The 24,485-nt window shown below is 37.6% G+C and overlaps 1 protein-coding gene across 1 annotated transcript in view; it reads left to right on the forward strand.

Moving 5' to 3' along the window:
- The first annotated feature begins 7,968 nt into the window (after positions 1–7,968).
- LOC110153471 (collagen alpha-1(XI) chain-like) overlaps positions 7,969–24,485 on the forward strand; it is a 214,237-nt gene continuing 197,720 nt past the window's right edge. The window contains 1 exon segment of the mRNA XM_020917373.2: positions 7,969–8,341. Coding sequence (XP_020773032.2) covers positions 8,227–8,341 — 115 coding nt within the window. The 5' untranslated portion in view covers positions 7,969–8,226.

Here is a 24,485-nt window from a genome sequence, read left to right on the forward strand (position 1 = left end):
AGTTTCACTGCATAGGAAAGTAGCCTCCATCACCACAGAATTTTAAACAGGATGCACTCAAAGTTTATTCGGTCGATAGCTAATATAATAAAATAGGTGGTTCACAAATTAATGTCAGAGGTGGAAAGTACTCAGTTACGTTTATTTTAGTAACTTTTTAAATAGACAATAGTACATTTCCTAGCAGCATACTTTTACTCCTACTTGAGTCATATTTTTATTTAAGTAGCAGTACTCTTACTTGAGTAAAAATTGTGGTTACTCTTCCCACTGTGAGTGAGTCTACAAGTGACAAAAGCTTTCTGCTGACATTATGAAATGATTTGAACATTTGTGTTACTTGCTCAGCTCTTTCAGATAAATTGTTGTTTTTTCTCATCTGTGTGTCTGACCTTTGAAAATACCAGATTTTGTGCATTACTTAAAATCCTTTGTTCTTCAAATGACAATGACAGTCACTCTTTAGGTTTCTCTTACTTGAGTAATATTTGTATTAGCCTGATTCATGAGCAGCTTTCACCTCGTGGACAGTAGGGGGGGGTACTTTTTTATTTAAACAATCGCTGCTATTTGGTCATGACATATATAACACACCAGAAGGCTCAGGGGTGTCCAAGTATTTGTCGGCACAACAGCAAACAAAGCATGAGAATGAACATGTCTGTCAACGATCATTGTCGTTTCTGCAAGATGAATTTGCGAATTAATGGTGCAATAAAAAATGCAAAGTTTGTTTTTGATAAAGGATAGCGTATGCAATCTGCTAATGCAACTCGTGTTGGTTCAGCTGATTGGCCGGTGTTCGGTCTAAAACTTCCGAGGTTCTTCCAAACCATCAAGTTTATTCCGATTTCTGACCTAATTGCTGGAGAGAAATGAAATTGAGCGGAGGTACTAGGTGACGCCAGCCTGCCTAACTCTGAACAAAAAAAAAAACTTGGAAAACGTGCATTCTACTGTTAGCAGGGTCATTTCTCCACAGATCTGACCTGTTAACTCGGCCTGGTGATATAATCATCCCTTACTGTGGAACATTCCAGGAAAAACATTTTGTATAGTGACAAGCAGGTGATGGACTCTGCGTCAGAGAAATTACATAGTGCACCTTTGCGCACCTTGAGTGTGATGTCTCTTCTGGGTCCAACGCACATCCACTGATTGAAAACATGTTTACAATTTCCTCCTTTTTTTTAGCGATCTCATGTTAAAAAAAAGAGTACAGTCATTCAACACTAACAAGGTTTTAAGTGTGACAAAAATACAAGGTTGATCTACGAGGCTAGGATAAAATAGTGTTAGTGGTGATGTAGATTATTTATATATTTGACAATTTTTTATTTTATTTTTTTTTTTGGAAATGTAACTTGCTTCTATTTGATGAATAAGGAACAAAAACAAAGCTAGAAATCAGCTGGGAAGTTGCTGGTTGGACCTCGAAGTGACGTCAGCACTTCCATAATCCCATAATATTTGGAATTTGGTTCAAAAATATGATTAATCTACAACATCATGTGCCGTATTCTCAAAATGTGAGACACCAACTCAGTCTCACTTACTGTAGTCGCCCATACTGTGTGAGTTATTGCAAAATTTAGGTTTGCTAGTAATTATCAGCCAAGTCAGAGAAAAACTGTACAGCATAGAACTTTTACTTCAAAACGCAACTCAAGCAGGACGATTTGAGTTAAATATTTGGAAACAGTAGCTACCACCTAAACATACCAGCTCACTGTTGCAGCATATGCGTGTGGTTAACGTCTCTCTGGATTTCATTATAATTAGCATACTGCATATAAACAGTATTGTATTACCACATGCAACCGGCCCCTCCACATGTGATGGAGTGTGTTTTAAAGAGCTACACTTTTGTATTCATTCACAAGTCTACACAAGCCGTTTTACGCATATGTAAACACTGCTTCTGAGGTGGCTGGCTGCAAATGACCCTGTTAAGTTTTCACAGAATCTTCCAAGTTCCACAAACTTTTTACCAAGTTCCATGGTTTGGTGAAATAGTTTTTGCATTCTCGCCTTGTACTAACATTCCAGATTTTAGCCCTGGTTCTTGTAAGGTATTCAGTGTGGATTGTGTTCATTAAGCTATCAGAATGAGTTTTGGACCAGTGAAAATCTGTCAGTAGAATTTTAAGGTGTAACTTTTGTGTAACTTTTCTGGTGGAAGTTCTGTCAAATGCTTTTTTTCTATGGAGATGTTATTGCTTTGCCTGGAATGTTTCACAGAATGGTATTAAACCTTTCTACCTTCATGGAGACCAAACTAGACCAAGTTACAGGCCAGATCTGTGGAGACGCAACCCTGGTCACAGTCAGAATATTAGTTTTTTTGTTTTTTTGAACTATAAAACCATTTCTAATTTAATAAATGTAAGGTAGAGTGGTTTAATGTCATACTGTGGAACATTTCAGGCACATCAATGCTATATCCATAGAAACAAGCAGGTGGCGGACCCCAACCAAAAACTTACATAATGCATGTTTAACAGTGTGTACATCAGACTTCACACTCCCTCATCTTTGATCCTTTTCCAAAATGGCCACCTCTCACTCACCCATCACCAGTTTATGTCCCAGTTTTTTTTTTAACATTTGTCCCACATTTTGTTTATTTGTCTCTTAACCCAACAAATAAAAGTAAATGTGGAAATTCTTTTTCTTCTCTTCTTCTACGGAGGGTGTTTGATGTGCATAAGGATCTACAGGAGCTGGAAATCCATCATTGTGACGACATGGGTCAATATTGTTCTTTAGGTTGAGGCCAGTGGTGGGTCTGGAAATGGGGTGACTGTACTCGCTGACCCCAGAATGGACAGAATGAGTGGGCAGATGACAAAGCAACAATATGTGAATTTTCTCTAGTGAGCCAGAGTGTTGGAGACATATGGAGACACTTTTTAGAATATTCCATCCAGTCCTTGTATTTGCAGAGGTCGCTGGTGCTAGGCTAGTGCATGTCAATGGCCATAGTTAACCTGCCACTAAAAACAGTCTTACCCACTCCATAAAACACCTGAATCAAAACAATTATTACACTAGACTGTTGATGCTAATGTCTGTGTCGATAGAATGATTTTAGAAGTAAAACCAACCTTGCATTTGAAGGATTTATGTCTGAGCAGCAGCAGTGAGTTGTACTTCCTGATAGAAAGCTTGGCAGAGCCAGACTGATATCACCTAGCACCTATCTTAGTGGCAACGTAAAATTCTGCTGCTGCTGAGAAAATAGTCCGTCAACATGTGACGATTCATGCGATGCAAGGTAGTTTTATTTCAAACATTATTCTATCAACACAAACATTTACATCGACAGTCTGGTGTAATAATTGTTTTGCTTCGGGTGTTTTGTGGAGTGGGTAAGACTGTTTTTAGTGGCAGAATAACTATGGCTATTGACATGTACTAGCCTAGCACCAGCGACCTCTGCAAATACAAGGACTGGATTTAAAAAAGTGTCTCCACACGTCTTCAACACTCTGGCTCACTAGGAAATGAGGTCCTATGTCAAAAAATCCTGACTGTCCCTTTATTTATTTTATGTATTTATTTGAGACAGGGACAGCGCACAATTTTCACATTAACCTTGACAGGAGAGATGCATTGTACATCAGGTTGTAGCATCAGTGCTAATTTCCACCTGTCGTCCCTGGACAGGTTCATTGATTGATTGTATTTAACTGACCTTGACTATCAACTGTTCTGGAGACCTGTAGCATGTTTTGGGTTGATGGGGGAAACCGGAGCACCCGGAGGAAAAACATCCAGAAACGGGGAGAAACATGCAAACTGCACACAGAAAGGCCCTGGGCGACCTGGGGATCGAACCCAGAACCTTCTTGCTGTGAGGCATGAGTGCTAGCCACTCAGCCACCGTGTCGCCAAGTCAAGTCAATTCATAATGTGTTGGTTATTACAACTTCCTCATTTTACATCATTGTCTCATCATCTAAAGATGGACACTGTACTGTCTCATGTTCCACAGTACAGCATTAATCTTTACTATAGAAGAAGAAGGCACCATTAGGCCAACAATTTTATGAACACCAGTAATTGGAGATTGATTTAATACAATGCTATAGTTCATATAATACAAGCTATAGTCATTTTTAAAAGATGAAGAAGAAGAGTATTATGCAAAATCTATGTGTGTGTGTTTGACTGAGTGTATTTTATCATTGTTCCTTCATCAAAAACATGCCTGAAGAGGTTTTATATCCATTAGCGTTCTCTCTTGGGCCCTGCTCAACCCCTCCTTACAATTAACTGTAAGATACTGTTCCACAAGCCTGCGTCATCCATGCTCACACGCGACAATTCTTGATAAAGATACAAAAGCGTGATACAAAATACTGCGATACAGCTCTGAAGGGAGAGTGACTTAGCATGGAGAGCAAATAAATGGGAACCTGCAGCATTAAAAAACAAAAGTGGAAGTGAAACAAAGTGAATATACCATTTTCAAAACAATAAAAGGTAACATGGTGATCTAAAAATATGATGTGTTAGTCGTTACTATCACATAGAAGTAAAATACTCACTCTTTAAATAATTTTCCACAAGAGTCACTTTTTATTACTTAAAAAAACATCGTTCTTGAGATTCAGATCTATAAAGAATAGTTATGTTAATCAAATGCTCATATTCAGTCTTTAATCTTCTAAAATAACTAGTTTTCTTTCTAATGTTGTAACAGTTGTTTGTTCAGGTTTAACTTTGCGCAACAGATGACTGGAGTATTTTTTATTTACAAAAGAGTACTACATACGTACACATTTAACACTGTAAAGTATTTCATTGGTTTTATCTCTTTAACTCTTTTGTGAGATGTTTCTAATTACCGTCTTGTGATAACATTTACCAAAGCCTGACCAATTTTCCAGAGTGTGCTCCTGGCCGTTCGTGTGACAGCTGATGCCACTGCCCTGTGCCTCAGCTTTAGTCCGGTCCTCTCCAAAAAACCTTTAATTATTCCCAGCCCGAGGAGAGCGTGTTCAAAAACTTCCAAGAACGGCACAAGGAAACTCCTGCAGTCTGGAAAACATTTGACTCTGACCACTAGAGTTTTGATAGGAGACACTACACTGCACTGTTTCACATTCTCCGGCTTCACGGGCAGGAGCCAATTATAATTAATATTGATGGAGACAACCTGACAACACAGCAGTCCAGATTATGACACGTTTGAGGGAAGTAACAAAGGAAAAACATATGGACAGAATCAAAGCGTTTCTCAATTGTAATTCACAGTAGTGTTGTCAAAAATCAGTCACAAATCGATGCTAAAAGTAGTATCGAAAACTAGATACTACTTTGAATTGGTATCGATACTAAAAAAATCACATTCACAGGGAAGAAATGAACCTTTCCTGAATAGCTTTAAAATGACCTTTAGCTCTATCAGAACAAGTACAAGAGATATCATGCCACATAATATGTAATATGATATGATAATATAATATGAAAGAAAGCACTATTATTTCATGTTGAAAATCACATTCTATTGTCTAAAGAAAAAGAGTTTTTGTATCATCATTGTGGTATCGGAATCAGTATTGAGTATCAAGCCTTTTCTGTCAAAATGGAGTTTGAAATGTTAGTATCACGATGACACTAATTCAAAGTTATAGTTTATGGAGAGAGTGACATGTCTAATTACAATTAAACTTTTAAGTGATAATAATGCCAAGTGGATTTTATCAAGAGTGAAATAATATTGACATTGTGGTAAAATATAGTTTACTTTTGGAAAATGTCAGTTGAATGGAAAATTAACTCTCAATAAATGAACCTCAATAAATATTATAGAGGGAATTTGTCTCTAATGTGTCATTGTCTACTACTTCAAATGTTTATGCTTGGCGTTCTCAAATGGTTGGAATGCTCATGTCTATAGTTAGCTTTCAGTTTAAAATGCATAGAATTAATTTTAAGGTTATATATTATGCAAACATTGACTCCTGTGAGTCATAATAATTGGAATGAAGGACAACACAAATGTTGGCTTAAGGAGGCTATTATGGTTGAGAAACAAACCCAAAGGGCAGTAAACAGAGACGAGGGGGCCTGTCAACTTTCAAGCTCCTGGGATGCTGTCCTGGAGAAGTCAGACTGCAGATGGCGCTATTCTCCTTCCAGTACAGGAGAATTGTGCCAAAATCTTTGTAAATTTGCTTCAAGACACGTCACCATAACATCACATGACCCTTCTGAAGAAGGATGCATCTGAAACATGTTACAGTTTGTGTAAACAACACACTGGTCTGTACTTTATTTGGAGATGACTCTTGTGAGCTTTAACCCATGCTTGAATGCTGTTACCTCATCAAAAAACATACCTGGAGTTATGGTTTGTTTCATTCACATACTCAAAGCTCAAAATGCTTCGTTCCACTTTCTGTATTACTCCATGACATCACAAGGTGGAACAGAGTGTTTTCTGTTTAAGAGAAGTGTGCCTTAATATGCAGGATTTCTGTGTTAAAGTGGGAACAAAACAAAAGAAAACACAACTCCAGGTATGTTCTTCATAAGCAAACAACATCACAACATAGATCAGAAAATAGCCCATTAATATGGGACCTTTAATAGTTTTAAATGTGCATGCTGTGTTATGCTGGGAAGCTCAGTCATCTGAGAGCTCAGGATAGAGCCACTTCTCCATCTTTGACTCACAGGAATTCATTCACGGACACTAAAAGCTGACCCAAGGGAATACCTTGGACTTACTGATTTCTGATGATTCACCAGATCTCCTAATCCCCTGGGTGATGTCTGCTGGACCATTTTTCCTCTCAGATTTCCTCATAGTTCAAGAAGATTGGTCTGTTCTTAAATGTACTTGACTAATAAGAAAGATTTATGGGTGGAGCCAGGTCTTTTGCAAGCTCTAAATGCCAACAAATCACAAGTGGACTTTTACAAAAGACGACCCACAGTCCAATCATAGGGGAGGGACTATTAATGCAGGCAGCTTTGGTTGGAAATTATTTATTTTAGTTAAACTTGTGTACTGTGTTTTGAAGAAAAAAAAAAAAAAAATATATATATATATATATATATATATATATATATATATATATATATATATATATATATATATATATATATGCTATGTGTAGTCATATGTGATGAACCACAAGTATTTACCACAACTTTCTGCCTGCATACTTTTACTCCTACTTGAACTAACACTACTTTTACATGTGTAAAAGTTTTTTGCCCAAGGTGGGTAAGTTGACAAGTGACAAATGCTTTATGTGGGCAATATTAAACGTGTTTACTACTACAGATATGATTTAGTTTTTCTCATTTTTGTGTCTATGTTTTGTCCTTCCAGTTACTTTAACTTTAAATTATAAATCAGATATGTCCTGACAGTTACTTTTTAAGTTATACTCTTGCTATTTCTATACTATTTCTTGAACCACTGCCTTGTATTTCTACTTGACTAATATTATTTTGAAGTAATGTGACTCTTACTTGAGTACATTTTTGTCTTCTATCCACCTTTGATGACAGACCATTGATTGATTTCTGATTATACCTCCAGATGAAAAATAGATAAAAATAGCTCAGATTGATTCTTGGAGCCACAGTGAACATCATTTTACAATCTAGCTTTACATTTCATCCTAATTTAAACAATTTTGTCCCATCCTTTTCTGATGTCTGACTGTTCTCTTTCACTTCACTTTTTCAGTCTTTGGTTCAAAATGTGGTTCATTCCCAAACCACATCAAACATAAAATCAAAATCTTAATAGACCTTTTCTTTCGCCTAAAATGCCACCTTAGCACAGCCTAAATCCACTCTGCTCTCCGTGGCGTCCTCTCCCCGTCTCCTGGATGCAGTGATGCTCCGCTCGTACCCTCTCCTCGCGCAGGGGGCGGGGCAGACACAACTTTCCTTAGCGGTGATTTGATGATGCCGCGGTTCCCCCAGTGTCAGTTCGCGCGGTGGTTCAGGTTCAGCCCAGCCTCCTGTCGGTGTGGCGGTGCGATCCTCCAAAGCCTGAGCGCCTTTTTTTTCCACGGAACCCTTTAGCATCCGTGTGAGGAGCAGAGGATCTACCGGACCCGTGGATAAGTCGCATCACCTACACTCGCTCACACATGGCGCTCTAGAGGACTCGCTAACCTGTGGATTTTGGAAGGGATACCGCTGATTTTAAACCCCCCCAATTGGCTGTCGGTGTACGGGACATCTCTCACCATGGAGACGCAGAGGTGGCAAGCCAGGTGGAAAACGAAAAGACGGCTATGGGACTCAACGCTAACCGCTATCATCACGCTCGTTTTGCTTGTACAAACCGCTACTGTCCGCGCAGGTAAGCAGCACCAGCGTCCAGTGTCAGTGTCCAAGCAGATGGAGTGACAGGGGATGTGTTTTTTTTTTTCTTTTGTCTTTTTTGGCACGTCGCCTAATGATTGATCCAAAGCGTTAGTTTCTTTCCAAAACAAGTTATTTATTATTTTTAGTCAATAAAAAGTGATGCGTAATGACGGACGCATTGCCCACAACCGAAGCATCACTCCCCAAATAGTTAATAGGCTATATTAACTACAAATAAACTGATAAATAAAATTGTGTCTCCGCCCTGATATTGTGTCAACTGGTAGCGCAAGAAAAGCAGAAAGATATCTTTAGAGAGACTGCTGAAAAAGTAAATTTTCCGTGCGTAATGATGGATGGACCACAATTTACGCACGCCAATAGCTATAAACCAATGCAAAGTCAAGTCGATACTTTTGGGTTTTATAAAACTTCTAGTGAATTAAGGTAGTTTTAAATACTTGTTTTCACTTTACCACTAATTTGTAACCTTGTATCACATAAAACAGACCGGCAAAGTGATGCCAAGTGAGAAAAAAAACTGGCTACCTTATCTTAAAACTGCATTCAGCCTTTGATATCAGATGTGGTGAGTGAGATATAAACTTGCCTGATTTGTCATGACTAAAATATCACTCAGCAAAAAGTACATGAAAAGTGATGAAATTATGCACACAGATTCAGTAATACAACACTTTATTTCCATTATTTGACTGTATAGTATAAATGTCTTTTGTGTGCCTTGACTTGGCAGCTGTGTTGGAAAGTGATTGGCAGAGGAGAGGTTTTACACACACTCAAGTATAACTGGAGCTCACCGCAGTTTATGCTTGAATAATGGCCCTGTAGTGAAATGACAGTGATTAAAGCCGAAGTAGGGAATATTTAGGGAAAATGTGGCAAGATCCGGAGATGTCATGCCAACTAGTTAACCATATAGGCTACTGTATATGAGCAGCAGGGAGGGGCTGGTTGCAATTATAGCTGGGTTCGGCAAAGTTGAAGGGAAAAAAAAGTACATTAGAAGACTCAAAGGTGGGTAGAGTATCCTAAAATTGTACCCAAGTAAGAGTAATATTACTTCAAAATAATACTGCTCAAATAGAAGTACAAAGTAGTGGTTCAAGAATTGACTGAAGTTAAAAAGTATTTGAGGAAAGTACTAAGAGTAAATTAAAGAGTAAATGCACAAAATCTGGTATTTTCAAAAGATTTACACAAATGCCAGAAACACAAATGTTCAAATAATTCCATATTGCCAACTTAAAGCTTTTGCAGACTTACTCAAAGTAGAAAGAGTCACCAAAAATATCACTCAAGTTGGAGTAAATGCTGCTAGAAAAGTACAACTTCTTTAAAAAGTTAATCATGCAAATGTTACTGAATACACCCCACCTCTGCTAAAAATATATCTTAATTGCTGTCTATTCCACTGGTGTTGAAAACAAGACAATAGCTGTTAAAAGAGTATAACCTTTTGTGATGTCACAGGCCATAGTTTCCATGTATGGCAAAATGTTAAAATTAGCTCTGGTTTTGTACGTCAGCGGGCCAATCAAGCTGTGGGAACGACTGGTCCAATATGGGAATGGGAGGAGATTCAATATGGCTGATTCAAGAACCTCACCTTTCTAAAGACCAGCAGTATAATTAGATCAAGGGTTTATTTACGTCAGTGGGCAGTGCGCCAATCAAAATTCACCAAAAAAATGGAGAAGTAAGCTTAGTAGCGGTTATTTAGTGGTCACTTAATTGGTACCAGATTCAAGATGGCAGCCATAGTTACAAGAGATTTCAAAAGTCTATTGAGGTAATCTGAACTGAATTTCTCTGCTACTACTAGTACTACTGCTACTTCTGCTACTAGTACTAATAATAATAATCCTGGTGCTATTAAGTCAAGCAACCAGTCATGACTTCAGTGTAGTATTTTCTATTCACTTCATCAGATCTTCTTTATAATATTTGAAATAAACCCTCTTATTGCTGTAGTACTCAGTTACATTTACTGTACTTGATTCACTCAAGAATGTGTACTTTTCAGAGCACAGCAGCATAGGTTTACTCCGACTTGAGTAGTATTTTTTATTATTGAAGTAACAGTACTCTTACTTGACAAATAAAAGCTGTGGTTTCTCTTCCCACTGTGAGTCTAGAAGTGACACAAGTTTTAAGTTGAAAATATGAAATGATTTAAACGTGTGTTTTATTTTTGTGGATATTCTGTGAAAATACCTGATTTTTTGCAATTTATAAGATGTTATATCCAGATTAGTTACTTTTTCAGTTACTCTTAGTATTCCCAGATAGTTTTTTACTGTTACTTGAGTAATTTCTTGGAGCACTACTTAATACTTCTACTTGAGTGATATTATTTTGAATTAACGTTACTCTTAGTTAAAGTTTGGATACTCTACCCACCTCTGATCAGTGGTTTTGCACTGTAGAATTCTGGGAGTGAATTTTTGGTCTGAAAGGATCACCGTCTTTCCACATTATCTGGGCTCTCACTTAAAGAGGCGTCGATGGAAAAAGAGAAAAGAAAAAAACGCAGAGAGCTTTAAAAACACATATGTGGGTCACATTAAGAGCTCCTCTCAGTCTGGTCCCTTTGTCTATAAACTCCATACTCTTTACAGCTGAGACTTTGACTGGAGATCCAGCATTATCCAAGACAACAAGAGGATGGGGCTGATCTGAGCTATAGTGGGCATTTATGAGGATGTGACAAGTTATTCTCCAAAACTAACTTCAATAATCTTTTGGGATGAGATGTGGTCTGCATGTAGTAGCAATGTATTTCTTTTGTATTTCAGGCTTTGGGATGGATTTGTAGCATACCAGATTTAATCATGCAATGTCTTCAGAGATTTTACTGTAGATTACTGTTGTCACGATACTATTTCAAACTTGATTTCAATGCAAAAGAAGAGAGTACCGATTTTGATGATCTTTTAAGAATCTCTTTTTTAGACGATATTGTAGTTTTCAACATACAATCAGTGTTGGGAAATAACTAAATACTGAAAAGACATATTCTGAATACTAATGTTGAGTAATTTTATTCCGGTATAGTTACTTTCTCATTTGATAGTATTCAGAATACAGTTACTTTCTTAAATTAAAAGGAATTCATGGTGATAGTTTATCATGTAATTTTGGATTTGCACTGCAAGTTATTAGTAAGAAAAAAAGAAAATGCCACTCTTGCAATGGGTCTGGATGAGTTTTTTCATTTTCTAATTAGACATAAGTTAATGTATGACAAAGAGGGCAACACAAACGTGGTATAAAAGTACTCCAGGTATTCAGAATACAGTACTTTGTTTGGCCAAATCTGTTTTCTAAAATACATTTTGCACAATATAATACATTCAGGTGTTCAGTATTCTGTAACTAAATACATTTTCAAGTATTCTTCCCAACACTGCATACAATAATTGCATTTGTTTATGATACCAAGTAAACTTAACACTAGTTATGATCAAACTTAAGATGAATCTATTCAAGGAAGGTCAAATTTTATCCAGTTATGTGATTTTTTTTCAGTATCAGTACCTACTTAAATGAGGATCTAGTTTCCCTACTAGTTTTAATATCTATTAGTGTCAGTTTTCAATACTTTTGACAAACCTGCAATAGATGCAAAAAGAGAACATTATCTATGGTTTGTATGTCATCATGCAAGCTGTATATCCAGTAAATGGGAGGAAATTCAAGACGGCCAACAATTCACCTTTCTTTAGATCTATACAGGGCAGAGTAAAAGACCAATGGTGCAATTAGTTTGTGGTTTATATGTACGTCAGTGGGCTGTGAGCCAATCAGAATGCACTAAGAATGGAGAGGTAAACATAGTAGCAGTTATTTACTGTCAGATAATTAGTACCAGATTCAAGATGGCTGCCCATACCTTTTGTGACCAAGCTGTGCTTAGACTTTGAGTAAGTTCTCAAAATGTGTATTGAAATGTAGTGAGTTAACTATACACAAGTAGAAGTAGGGCATAGTTAGATATAAGGCCTACTGGAAAGTAGAAAAGTATACATGAGAAATGAGAGGTACACTAGGCAAAGAGTTCACTTTTTTAACCTTTGTGTTTGCCAGGTGTGCAAACCAAAGCATTTTAAATTACATTTCGATGCTAAAGAATAGAATCGATACTCAAAACTGATTACTGATTACACACTGTATAAAGAAGTGGACATCACCACAGCCTTCAGACAAAGTGGAAAATAAAAACACCAGGATCATGTATAGCGGGTTAATAGGAATATTTACTGCAGCAGTTACAAAAGGGTGACAATTTCCTAATTGGAAACAAAGTCGAAGGAGCCGGAAGCTATGTCCATTTATATACACAGTCTATGATTCCAATAGCCAGGGTAACGCCACCTACTGCCTCCGCTAAATGTCTCTCCAGCGACTAGGTCAGGAATCAGAATACACCAGACAGTCTGCAAGAACCCCGGAAGTGCGAGTTCAAGCACCAGCCAATCAGAGAAGAGTTATATGTACTTTGTAGCAACGATTCCCAAGACTGAGGATTTAAAGGTGGAACAAAGAGAATGTTTATTGAATTTTATCAAGGGGAAAAATGTTATTGCCCTTCTTCCTACGGGATTTGGGAAAAGCTTAATATACCAGTTAACCCCGTTCGCGAAGCATTACATACGTCACAACCAAATAGCAGCAATTGGTTAAATGAAAAAAGTACCCACCTAACATCGAACAAACGAATTCTAACGCTGTGAGGTCAGACAGTTTCTACGAAGTGAAACCGGCTGATGAATCAGTCTGATTCCAATGCCATGATGATCATTAAAAAGGAAAAAAAAAAACATTGTATTTGAACAGTAGAATGGAATTTTAAACATTAAATAATACCATTTATACTTAGACTAGATCTAGTATGAATTAATATTTAATTTTCGATACTTTTGACGACCCTAGCGCTAACGATCCTCCAACTTTGTGTAGACTGATGAACTAGGACCACCACACTGAGACTGAGGACACATAATATGCATTTAGCTTAGCGCCAATTTCCTCACAGTCTATGGTTAAACCCCACCCCCTTTTGACCCACTTCCCATTCATTTATATACATTTGCACTGACCATAGCATTACCTTATTTAGTTTGGTTCAAAATCACATAGTTTCTTCTCTAAACTAGACACTGCATTGGTCCTCCCGGCTCTCTGCCCATCTCTGCACTCTCTGCCTGATATTTAGCCCAACCATAATTGCTAGAAGTGCGCACCAGCGTTTATAGGCTCCAAGTGTACAGTAATTGCAGCTTACATTGCCAGATTCACAGATGGCATTGACACGAAAAAGACCGAACGACCATAGAACCGAAATCCCATGATGCCGCGGCTTGACCACACAAGCCCGTGGACACAATAGCGCGTTGTTGTGGGTTTTATTGACAATATTAAGACGTTGATTAGAATTACTCAGAATCTGTGCTGAAGTAAAAGTAAATGAACTGCCACTGCATGGAAAAGTAGGTATCAAAATGTCACAGTGTGGTTCCGTTGGCAAAAATAATGAGTTTTGTTTACGAGCGTTGTCTCCATCCACACAAAAACTTCAGTCACCCAAGAGCAGTGTTTAGTACTTCAGCTACTTCTATTGATTCAACTGTACTACTTTTTAGACTTTTCTTTATGTCTACTGATCTGTTAGAGAAAAACAAAACAAAGTCATTTGAAAAAAGAAGACCAAATTAACCTTTATTGAATACTACTGATATAATTAGAGTACTTGAACCTAAAATGGTCTCTTATAGTTGAATTTAAGGACTTTTTTTGGACACTTTCAGTCTTAGATAATAATCAATACTAAAACTACTGAAACTTGTAACACTTGTCCTGTAGAGATAGAAGTATTGATATATGTTATGCAAATTTTATTACATTTTTCACTATCAAACTTTCACTTTTACCTGACGAAGACCATCTTGTTGGTTGAAATGCGTTGGTGTCCCTTCACGTAATAAAGTACATATACAAGTATATATTCAGTTGGAGTGCCTCGGGTTTGTTTCTTACCCATTTTTTTATTTTCCTGTAAGGGTAATTTTCTGTTCTTAGACCACTGTTTTAACCCTTGTAGAGCATCTGTACTGCTATTTTTTACTCTTTCAAGACCCAGTAAAGCACTCTACCCCTTTTTTCTTCAAATTTCCATTGGTATCGGTATAGAAAAATTCCTCCCAGAGTTACTTGGTATCATTTTAATACCAAGAATTGTACTATCACACATCCCTAGTCCCACTAACTGAATTTTCGTTTCAATATTTTACTCAGAATTACCAAATTCCAAGTCCAATTCCAAGTCAAAATTAAGTCTCCAGTTTTTGTCCAACATCTCAAAACAGTGACTCAAGTCAACCCTTTAGTCCAAGTCACGACTTGTAATTTCACACTTCTGGGAACTAGTAACCTACCACGTGAAGGAAACTATTTTGACATTTTGATTTTGATACAAAGGAATAGGCACAATGCTTGACGCCGATTCTGAGACCACGATGAAAATGACGATGATTTGTTTAGACAATAGAATGTGATTTTCAACGTTAAATCACAGAACTTTCTTACCAACTGGCCTTAAGACTGTGAAATCCGTCAGTCGTCCAGGTAGTTTTCATAGTGATCCTTGGGCGTGTACAAGTCTACGTGGTTTTATACTGATTCAGCTCAAGATCATTCTAAAGCCATTCAAGAAAGGTTCACGTCTGTCCTGTGAATGTTTTGGCATCGGTACCTGCTCCAGTAAATACTTTCGACATTATAGATTTATATGTGATTTCTGATACTTTTGACAACCCTACTCTATCCATGTGAGACTGTCGAATGCATTGGCGCCTGCTGCTTCAGTGTGCGTAATGGTTTTAGCAGAGTTTGTCGTGTCTGAGCCTGCTGCTTTCTCCTCAGGGGCAAAGGCGCTCGCTGTCATGTTAGGAGCTTGTTAACATGGCAGGTAGTACATCAAATCTCAGACAGCTCTGACAAATTACGCTGCTGACTAGACTAGCACCAAATCCAGGCTATACTTTTTTATTCTCTTGTGGTTTACCAGCCTTATCATTAAAATACTCAGCTTTCAAGGATTTTATTTTATTTTTTTGCAGGATATGATGAGGGCATAGCACGCTGGCACGGACTCGTACGCGGGGCGAGCTGGCATCTTAGATTGCTTTGGGATACGGCGGGTTTTTAAGAGATTCTGTAAAGGGAAGCAACGGGGGAAAAGAAGGAGTGAGAAAAAAGGAGGACGGGAAGAGGGAAGGGAGCAAGGTGAGGGGCAGAGAGGAGACAGAGAGGAGAGGATGGAGAGATGGAGAAGAGAGAAAGGGGACATAGGAGAGCAGGAGAAAGGAGAGAGTAAGTAAGGAAAAAAAGGAATAGGGGAGAGAGAGGTTTAAGAAAAGAGAGGGGTGGAAGACAGAAAGGAGAGGGGAGAGAGAGGAGAAAGAGCAGCAAAAAAAGGAGGAGCAGAGAGACAGTAAGAGGAGAGGAGAGGAGAGAAGAGAAGAGAGAGGAGAGAAAGTATAGGAGAGAGACAAGAGAAAGAGGAGTGGGAGAGGAGACAATACAAACAGACAAAACAAAGGGGAGAGGGAGGAGAAAACGAGAGAGGACAGAGAGGAGAGGATGGAGAGAGAGAAGAGAGAAAGAAGAAATAAGAGAGCAGGAGAAAGGAGAAAGTGGGTAGAGGAGGGAGACGGAGGAGGAACAGGAGAGGAAAGAGGAGTAGAGGAGAGAGAGGTTAAAGAAAGGAGAAGAGTTGAAAATGGGAAGGGGGAGGGTGAGGAGAGAGAAAGGAGGGGAGAGAGGGGGGAAAAGGCAAGAGAGGAGAGAAAGGATAAGAGAGAGGGAGAAGAGAAGGGGGGTGAGAGGAGACAATAAGGAAAGAGAAAACAAAGGGGAGGAGAAAAAGATAGAGGACAGAGAGGAGAGGATGGAGAGATGGACAAGAGAGAAAGAAGAAATAAGAGAGTGGGCGAAAGGAGGGAGAGGGAAGAGGAACAGGAGAGGAAAGAGGAGAGGGATTTAAGAAACGAGAGGGGTAAGAGCTGGAAAGGGGTGAAGAGAGAGGAGAGAGAAAGGAGAGGAGAGAGAGGGGAAAATGCAAGAGAAGGAGAGAAAGGAGAAGGGAGAGAGAAAAGGAGAGAGAGAGAGAAAGTATAGAGAGAGTGAAGAAAAAAGAAGGGTGAAAGGAGACAACGCGGAAAGAGAAAGGAAAGGGGAGACAGAGGAGGAAAAAGAGAGAGAAATTGGGCCGAGACGGGGAAGAGAAGAGAAATATGACAGAAAGTATAAAGTAGAGAGAAGGAGAAAGAGGAGGGGGAAGGTGCGAGGAGAGAGTGAGGAAAGAAAAAGGAGAGAGAAGAGGAGGAGAGAAGGGAGAGAGAGAAGAAAGAGGAGAAGAGGAGAGAGAAAAGGAAAGAGGGGGTTGGAGGGAGGAGAGGAGAGAGAGAGCACAGGCCAATTCAGCACATCTGGAATATATGAGGCTGTGAGGTATGCAGTAATGTAGAAAGGCATTCTCAAACTCACAAAGAGACCTTCAGTGAAAAGTCCTCTTTTTTTCAGAACCAGTAGCTCGATATTCAAGAAGAGCCGGAGCAGACGATTTTCCATTTTATGAGGCATTTGTGTGGGGCGTAAAAATGGACTTGGAACTTTATTTTACACTAGTCTCTCTGAGTAAACTTCAGTGGGCGAAGGTTGGTCACAGACGTTGAAATCTGTCATGGTTTCACTGTGGAGTTTTGGGTTAGTTTTACACACTGTACTCTGTCCCTCATGTTAATATTTTAAAATAAGTGATATTAAACCAGGTCACGTTAATCTGCAGAGTCAAGAAGAATGGCGACTTTGATACTAGATACTCATTTGAGCAGGTATCAGTACTAAAAAAGTCCAAAATTAACCTTTCCTGAATAGCTTTAGAATGATCTTTAGGATGATCTTGAGCTGTATAAGATAGACTAGTTTACCAATATGGAAACTACCTGGACAACTGAGGGAGTATACAGATAGAAAACTACATGGTCATATATAAGAAAGTACTATTAAAGAAAATTTGATGTTGAAAATCACATTCTATTGTCTAAAGCAACTGTTCTTTATTATCATCGTGGTATCAAAAGTCTATGCCCCAAAAGTTCCAGTCAAATAGTAAACAAAGTATTGTATTAAAAATGTCAAGACATATTATTATTATAGTATTTTGGCAACTTAATAATAAAATCACTCTGCTCAGAAGTTGAACAATGCAAAGACAATGCAAAGCAAAATTCCAAAAAGTGAAATCCCCATCCAAAAAGTGAATTTTAGAATGTACTTAAGGATAGTATGCAACTTTTTTTTTTCTTTTTCTGCCAAAAATAGACTTAAATGAAAGCATGTGTTTCATTATAGAAGCTTTTATTGCAGTGAAAAAAACGCTTTTCTATGGAGATGTTGTTCCTTTCGTTATAATATTCCATGGTATGGCATAAAACAGATCTATCTCCATGAAAAATGTTCCAATATTTCCGTGGAGTTGATTTTCCACCTCCAGAAAGTGACATACTATCACTTTAATAGGAGAAATAGCTGACTCAGTTATAGACAGGAGTCCATTTGACACTAAAACATAATAGAAAATACACAAACATTTTCATGGCGCCTAGGTTAACATTCTTCTAATTTTGATTTAGTGTCATATGAGCAAATGTTATTACGCCTTAACATGAGTCCCTTGTACGTCTTCCATCTCCTAATTAGTCTGTTACAAAGCTGACTGAACTACAGCTAAAGTAGATATTACACAGTCACGTTCATTGTCAGTGTCATGCTCCAGTCTGCCAAATCTGCTCCAATATTTTCCACAGAGTCAAATCACACCCATCTCTCTGATCCCTGCTTTGATTCTGGTCACAAGAGGAGAGGCTGCAGAGATGTGGGGGGACTCGCTTGTATGTTTTACTTAGAATGAGGGGGGGATTGTTAGGAGCGGTGCCAGGCCTATAATGGATTCAACATGTGCTTCTTTAGCCCCGCCCATCTGGAAATGAGCAGGAAGTGCACAATCAGCACTTCCTGGCTTCACGTGCCACATGACTTAAACAAATACAGCAGCTTTAATGGTACAGTAGCTAATGCCAGGCTCCTAAAGGCAAAGAGGTTTCAATGCCACGGAGGTCCTCTATACACTGAGGTGGTTAGCATTGCCAAAAATTGTATTCAATAAGAGTACAGTAGTGATACTTAATAATATGACTCAAGTAGAAGTACTAAGTAATGGTCCAAGAAATGACAAGTAAGAGTAAGAAAGTATTGGGGAAAAATACTAATCAGGTAAATGTAACTTAAGTGTAACAGTCAGATGGTAATGTCTGGTTTATATTTTGAAAGTTTCTGTCATTATAATTAAAATAAAATTTGGTATTTGGTATCATATCTGAAGAAACAGTGCTTGATAAATGTTCAAATGTAAAAAAAAAAGTTTGCAGCTCATATTCAGAGGTGGGTAGATTAAGCAAAAAATCTCAAGTAAGTGTAACGTTACTTCAAAATAATGTTACTCAAGTATTAGTACAAAGCGGTGGTCCAAGAAAGTGTATTTGTGAAACTAATGCAATTTGAAGGACTAAATATTCAAAAAATGTTGTATTTTGGTACAAAAATGACATAAAAATTTGAAAAACTAAATCATATCTGAAAGAGCGTGCAAGAAACACAGATGTTCAAATCATTTCATATCATTTCATCATAAAGCTTTTGTCATTTGTAGGCGTACTGACAGTGGGAAGAATAACCAAAATATTTATTGAAGTAAACGTACTGTTACTTCAATAAAAATATAAAGTATGGTGCTAGAAAAGTACAATTTCTTTAAGTATATGCAACAGATTAAATGTAACTGAGTACTACCCACCTCTGCTCATATGACAGTTTGTTGTATCCTCCTTGGACCCGAAGAAAAAAAGTGTATTGCAATATAATTTTTGGGGGATTTTTCTATCAGTTTGGAGGTAAATGAACATCTTAGCATTTAGATTTAGTTATTTTTATTTTTATTCATAATTTTATAACATGTCCTCTGTAATGTAGGAGCCTGGCATTTGTAATGGGTTGGTGTCTCTGACAAGCTTCTACACTCACCTCAAGTTTTTAGACTCCCTTTTAATTTCTTTCTTTTTTTTTGTCTTTTTTTTATTGTGCAGCTACCATCTAACTCCTATTGAATTTTTTATTTTTTTTTTTTTTAAATCCTGGACATGATAGTACCCTATAATCCCCCAGAGTCTCTCTCAAAATACTTAAAAGACTGATTGGTTAACTCTGTGTCCACTATAAAGGACACAAATGAATGGGCCGTGTCTCAGGAGGATATGAAGTTTAGTTATAGTCATAATACAGTAGAATTTGTATTGTATTGTACTTTCTGAATGCCAGTTTTAGGTTATGCAACAGATTTAACAGGTTTCATATTATTGTCAAGAAGCTGGTCTCTCTTTCTCTAGTGATCTTTCTAGTTCATTGAAAACGACATATTTCCCAGACTGCTATCAAACACATGAATCTAGAATTGTTCCTTGGAGGGAGATTTCTAATGGGGCTTGCTATCTCCTTCCCCCATGGCCCTATCGCCTCTGAGGGATTATAAACTGACCATACGACACTGTTTATCACCATGGGGCCTTTGAAGAGGACACTTCCTGGTTTGGAGCGGTCAAGGGGGTCATGTGTCATCTGCTTTCTTTGCTTTATACTTCTGTTTTGGATTCTAAAAGTGTGTCTAACGTGGAGATTTACAACAGCTCTTTTTGAATAAAGCTAGTTTGAATTGTTCTTGGCCTGTTCTGGATCCAGGACATTTCATACGCCATTGTTCATTGTTGACTATTGCTACATGAAGTGCCATAAAGACCAGCAGTGTTTTTAATATGGGGAATTTACAGCCATAAAGAGGATTCCTGAACTGTATTAAATCACAAAGCAGTGCTGCTATTGTCCACTGTTGTTTGATCTCTGTTTTGGTTGAGGAGCTGTAATTGAATTTATTTTAATATTTTCTAGAAGCTATAAATTCCTTACTTTTGTTCACTGATATAAATAGTGTTCCTTTGTACTTTTATATTCATATACTAAGATTCCACAGTTGGGTTTCCAGGCTTTTTGGGCACATTACGTTGACTTGCATTCTTTTTTTACAGACTAAACCTAACCTTAACCATACTTAACTACTTCTGTGTCTAATTTAAACCTAAACCCTAGTCTTAAAGTAGACATATTGTGCTTTGTGTTTGCCATACAGTTATAATCTATGACACCCGTGGATCATTATGTTTTATATTGCAGTACTGATCTAAAACGACTTAAAAATAAAAGAAACAAGTCCACTTACAGCTGTCAACACCTCTTGTGGATAGTTGCAGATCACAGTAGCAAGTAAATTATTTATTTTCAGAGCAGTGGTGGTGAAAATGGGCTGATCGGAGCAATGACATTTTGAATACAGAAGAATAAAGATGACTGAAATATGCCTGAATCACACTAAATACATTTGAGAAGGTAAATGGGAATGGGTAACCAACAATAATATACTGTAGTTAAAATCTCTGAAAAGTTGATTTTGCATATTAGGTCCACTTTAGCCTTTTTCAATCCAGACCTTAACTCTAAGCCATGATGTTCGGCTAATCTTGAACCTTGAATCTTGATTCTCTGTATTAAAAAAGACATTGTCAGGACTAAAATCTGCACACCCTCAAATTCATGGTGGAAAATGTTCAAGATTAACTGAACAACATGGTTTAAAGTTAAGGTATGGATTGAAAAAGGCTAAAGTGGACCTAATATGCAAAATCGACTTTTCAGAGATTTTAAATAAAGTATATAGTTTTTTCCCCTTCCCATTTAACTTTTTAAATGTATTTAGTGTGATATTTCCACCATGAATTTGAGAGTGTACAGATTTTAGTCCTGACAACGATATTAGGGATGTAACAATAACTGAAATATCGTGATATTGTATCGTCAAAATTGTCACAGTAACATCGTGGACCATCACAATATACTGAATTACAAGTCTCTTTGCTTAAATTAAGATTTATGGTGCAGCAATAGCTACTGAAAAAGACAGAGGGAACTACATAGACCATGATCCTTTGCTCCATTTCAGTGTAGACTACAAGAAGAAATAACAGTTCGAAGTACTTTTAAGTCTTAGTTCTTTGGATTAAGTCTTGTCAAGGCATTTTAAGAGGAAAAAATTGCATATTAGCCTCCATAAAATATCGCAATAAATATCATACCGTGAGATGTATATCATGAAAATATTGTACTGAGAGGATTTAGATAGTGTTACATCCCTAATCGTGAGCCTCCCCACCATATCATAAGCTTTCACATGATATTGCAATAAATATCGTACTGTGAAGTTCATACTGTGACAATCTCGTATCGTGAGACTTGAATATCGTTACACTCCTACTTGATCCATCCATAAATGCTGCATTGGTATCAAAACAACCCTTGTTTGACTAATTTGCCTTGCTTGATGTTAAATGTAACCTTACTTGACTATTTCTTTGGACTAACACATAATAAATACAACAGATGTCATATTATCTGTTTCTATACAGTTTGAGAGTAAACTACAATAACAATAGCACTCTACTTATTTCAGCCCAAAGCTATACTGTTCATACATATGGAAATTATTCTCTGTTGTAAAGTGAAACTAAATCTGCTTCTTTCTGCTTCTATGCTGTTTTATTTGTGATATCTACTGTTCCTAGTCATTTTTTTGGCAGCTTTAATGTAAACTGGGTAAATTTGCAGCTTTCTGATTGGTCAAAAACACCTAAATCTGAGTTCGTGCTGATATTTGGGCTCTGCAATTTCAAGTAGTTAGTGACATCACACAAGACTGCCCTGATTACAGCCAGATGTGTCTGACTACAAACACCAGGCTGCAGGGGCGGAGTTTGGAGTTTGAAGTGTGGATACCTATAAGACCAATCACGCTCTTCCTTATACAGTACCTCCAGACCCCACCCCTCATCCTTTCTCACACTCTTCTTCAGTCCTCCAGACACTGCCCAGTTTAATAGCCCTATTTAAAGAAAATTTAACATGACGCTTTAGGGACCTCTTGAAACTACAAGGACATACATTATTATAACATTAAGCAGCAACAGTTAACTCGCCCTTAGCTGTGACACATACTTGGCCCATATCACTCAATCCAAACAACTTCAATAAATCACGTTTATTGCATATCATCGGGTCGAACTAACCATTGGGAAATTCTACTGGCAGAGCGCCATTGTAACATCAACAATAGGCGACTTTGATAAGACTTTTTGGCCCGAGAATTCAGGAGTTGTCAAAACATTTACTTGCATTGCTGGACTATTTCATATGTATATCATTTAATTCATTTAGGAGCCTATGTCAATTGAAAGATACAGTGCAGATAGTTTGAGCAAGCACATGCGGTACCCTGATACGCAGAGATAGACTGGAAGGTTAAGGAGTGAAAAATGCCATGCCTGTAACAGACGGAGTTTATGACCCAGGTGCAATTGACATGTGAAGAACAAGTCAGAAAGTCAGAGGTCATAAAGTGCACATAGTACTTCTGAGGGGTGGCCAGTAAAAATCACTATTTTCTTACTGTCTGCTATATCAGTTTTGACTTTCTTATTCATATAAACCTTTCATGTAAACTTCATATCATTGTAATGCATGAGAAATCATACTAAGGTGCAGAATTGTTGACTTAACTTAATCAACTTAATGAGCTTAATGATTGAGTAGCTATAAAGCGTGCCTTGACCTTAACCTTAAAGTGGTACTAAACACTAAATCCAAATTTTTTGCTACTGAAATGAGTATATTTTCTACAATTCTACTGCAAACTAGGCAAGTCTACAGCTTTCTAGTCATGCCTAAATATAATGACCGGTTTACACGAAAACGCCTGCAGGTAAAAACAACAAAATATTTTATTGGAAATGCCTTTTGTTTAGACGCTAACGGCATTTTTGGGGGCTTAAAAACGCAAAAATCTGAAACCACCCTCCAGAGTGGAAAAGTTGAATACAAGATGCAAAACTCTGGTCAGAACTGTTCATGTTGCGTACACATTTACATCACATACATACAAATCAAATTCCACACACTTTTGCGTCACTGTATGCACGCAGATTTCCTCCCAAAAACACTCGTCTAAAGGCAGAATAAAAAGTGAAGACGTGAAGTGCATCTTCTGTTCAGACCGTCATCATATAAACGTAGTCTAAATGTGTGCTGTTTTCAGAGGCCACTGCAATTTCAAGTAGTCAGTGAAATCAGAAAAGGATCTTCTTTACTCCTTTAGATGCTGCCTAGTTTAGCAGCTCTGAAATGTGGTTTTGGGATGTTTATGTGGTTAGTCCCACTTTAAGTCATCTGAAGCTCATGAGACTTCACACTTCTCTCTGATTGGTTAGAGTCATTGTGCCTCACTCTCACTCACTCACAGCTGGATTATATAGAAAATGTCTAATCAACACATTTTTCACAGGAATCAAATCACAATTCATTTGCCCTTCAAAGCCTATACCCCTAAAGTGAAATAGTTTGAAACTTCATGGTCATGTGTATGCTAAATTGACATCTGACTGAGCTTTCTTTACTATAATTGTCAAAATGATGTTTATATATAAGTTATGTATATGGTTGGTTGCCTGGGAACTCTTAAGACCACACACTTTTACGATACTTTACAAAGACGTATAATCTGAAACTGTCCAATGTGCATGAATTTTGATTGGCGTCAAGTTTGTTTTGACACAAACGGACCATGCATTTCCACGCTTGTCAATCACACATATTAGCTCTCTCATAGCTCTCTCTACGATAAGATTTGATCTCAAGGCATTCACTTGTACTAAAACTGTGTGCCTCTTTTGGTAGTTTGGCAGACATTTACTTATCATAACAATATCTTAAAGCGAACCAATCATGCAAAATCGACTTTTTAGAGCTTTAAACCATGTTACAGTTGTTCTTCTTTCTCGTTTACCCTCTCAAAGTTGTATTTGGGGTGATTCATGCGTGTTTGAGTAATGTTTATACTCCTGTAT

This window comes from Boleophthalmus pectinirostris, unplaced genomic scaffold (genome assembly GCF_026225935.1).
Source record: "Boleophthalmus pectinirostris isolate CB_2022bp ecotype Guang Dong unplaced genomic scaffold, ASM2622593v1 HiC_scaffold_16, whole genome shotgun sequence".
Lineage (NCBI taxonomy): Eukaryota > Metazoa > Chordata > Actinopteri > Gobiiformes > Gobiidae > Boleophthalmus > Boleophthalmus pectinirostris.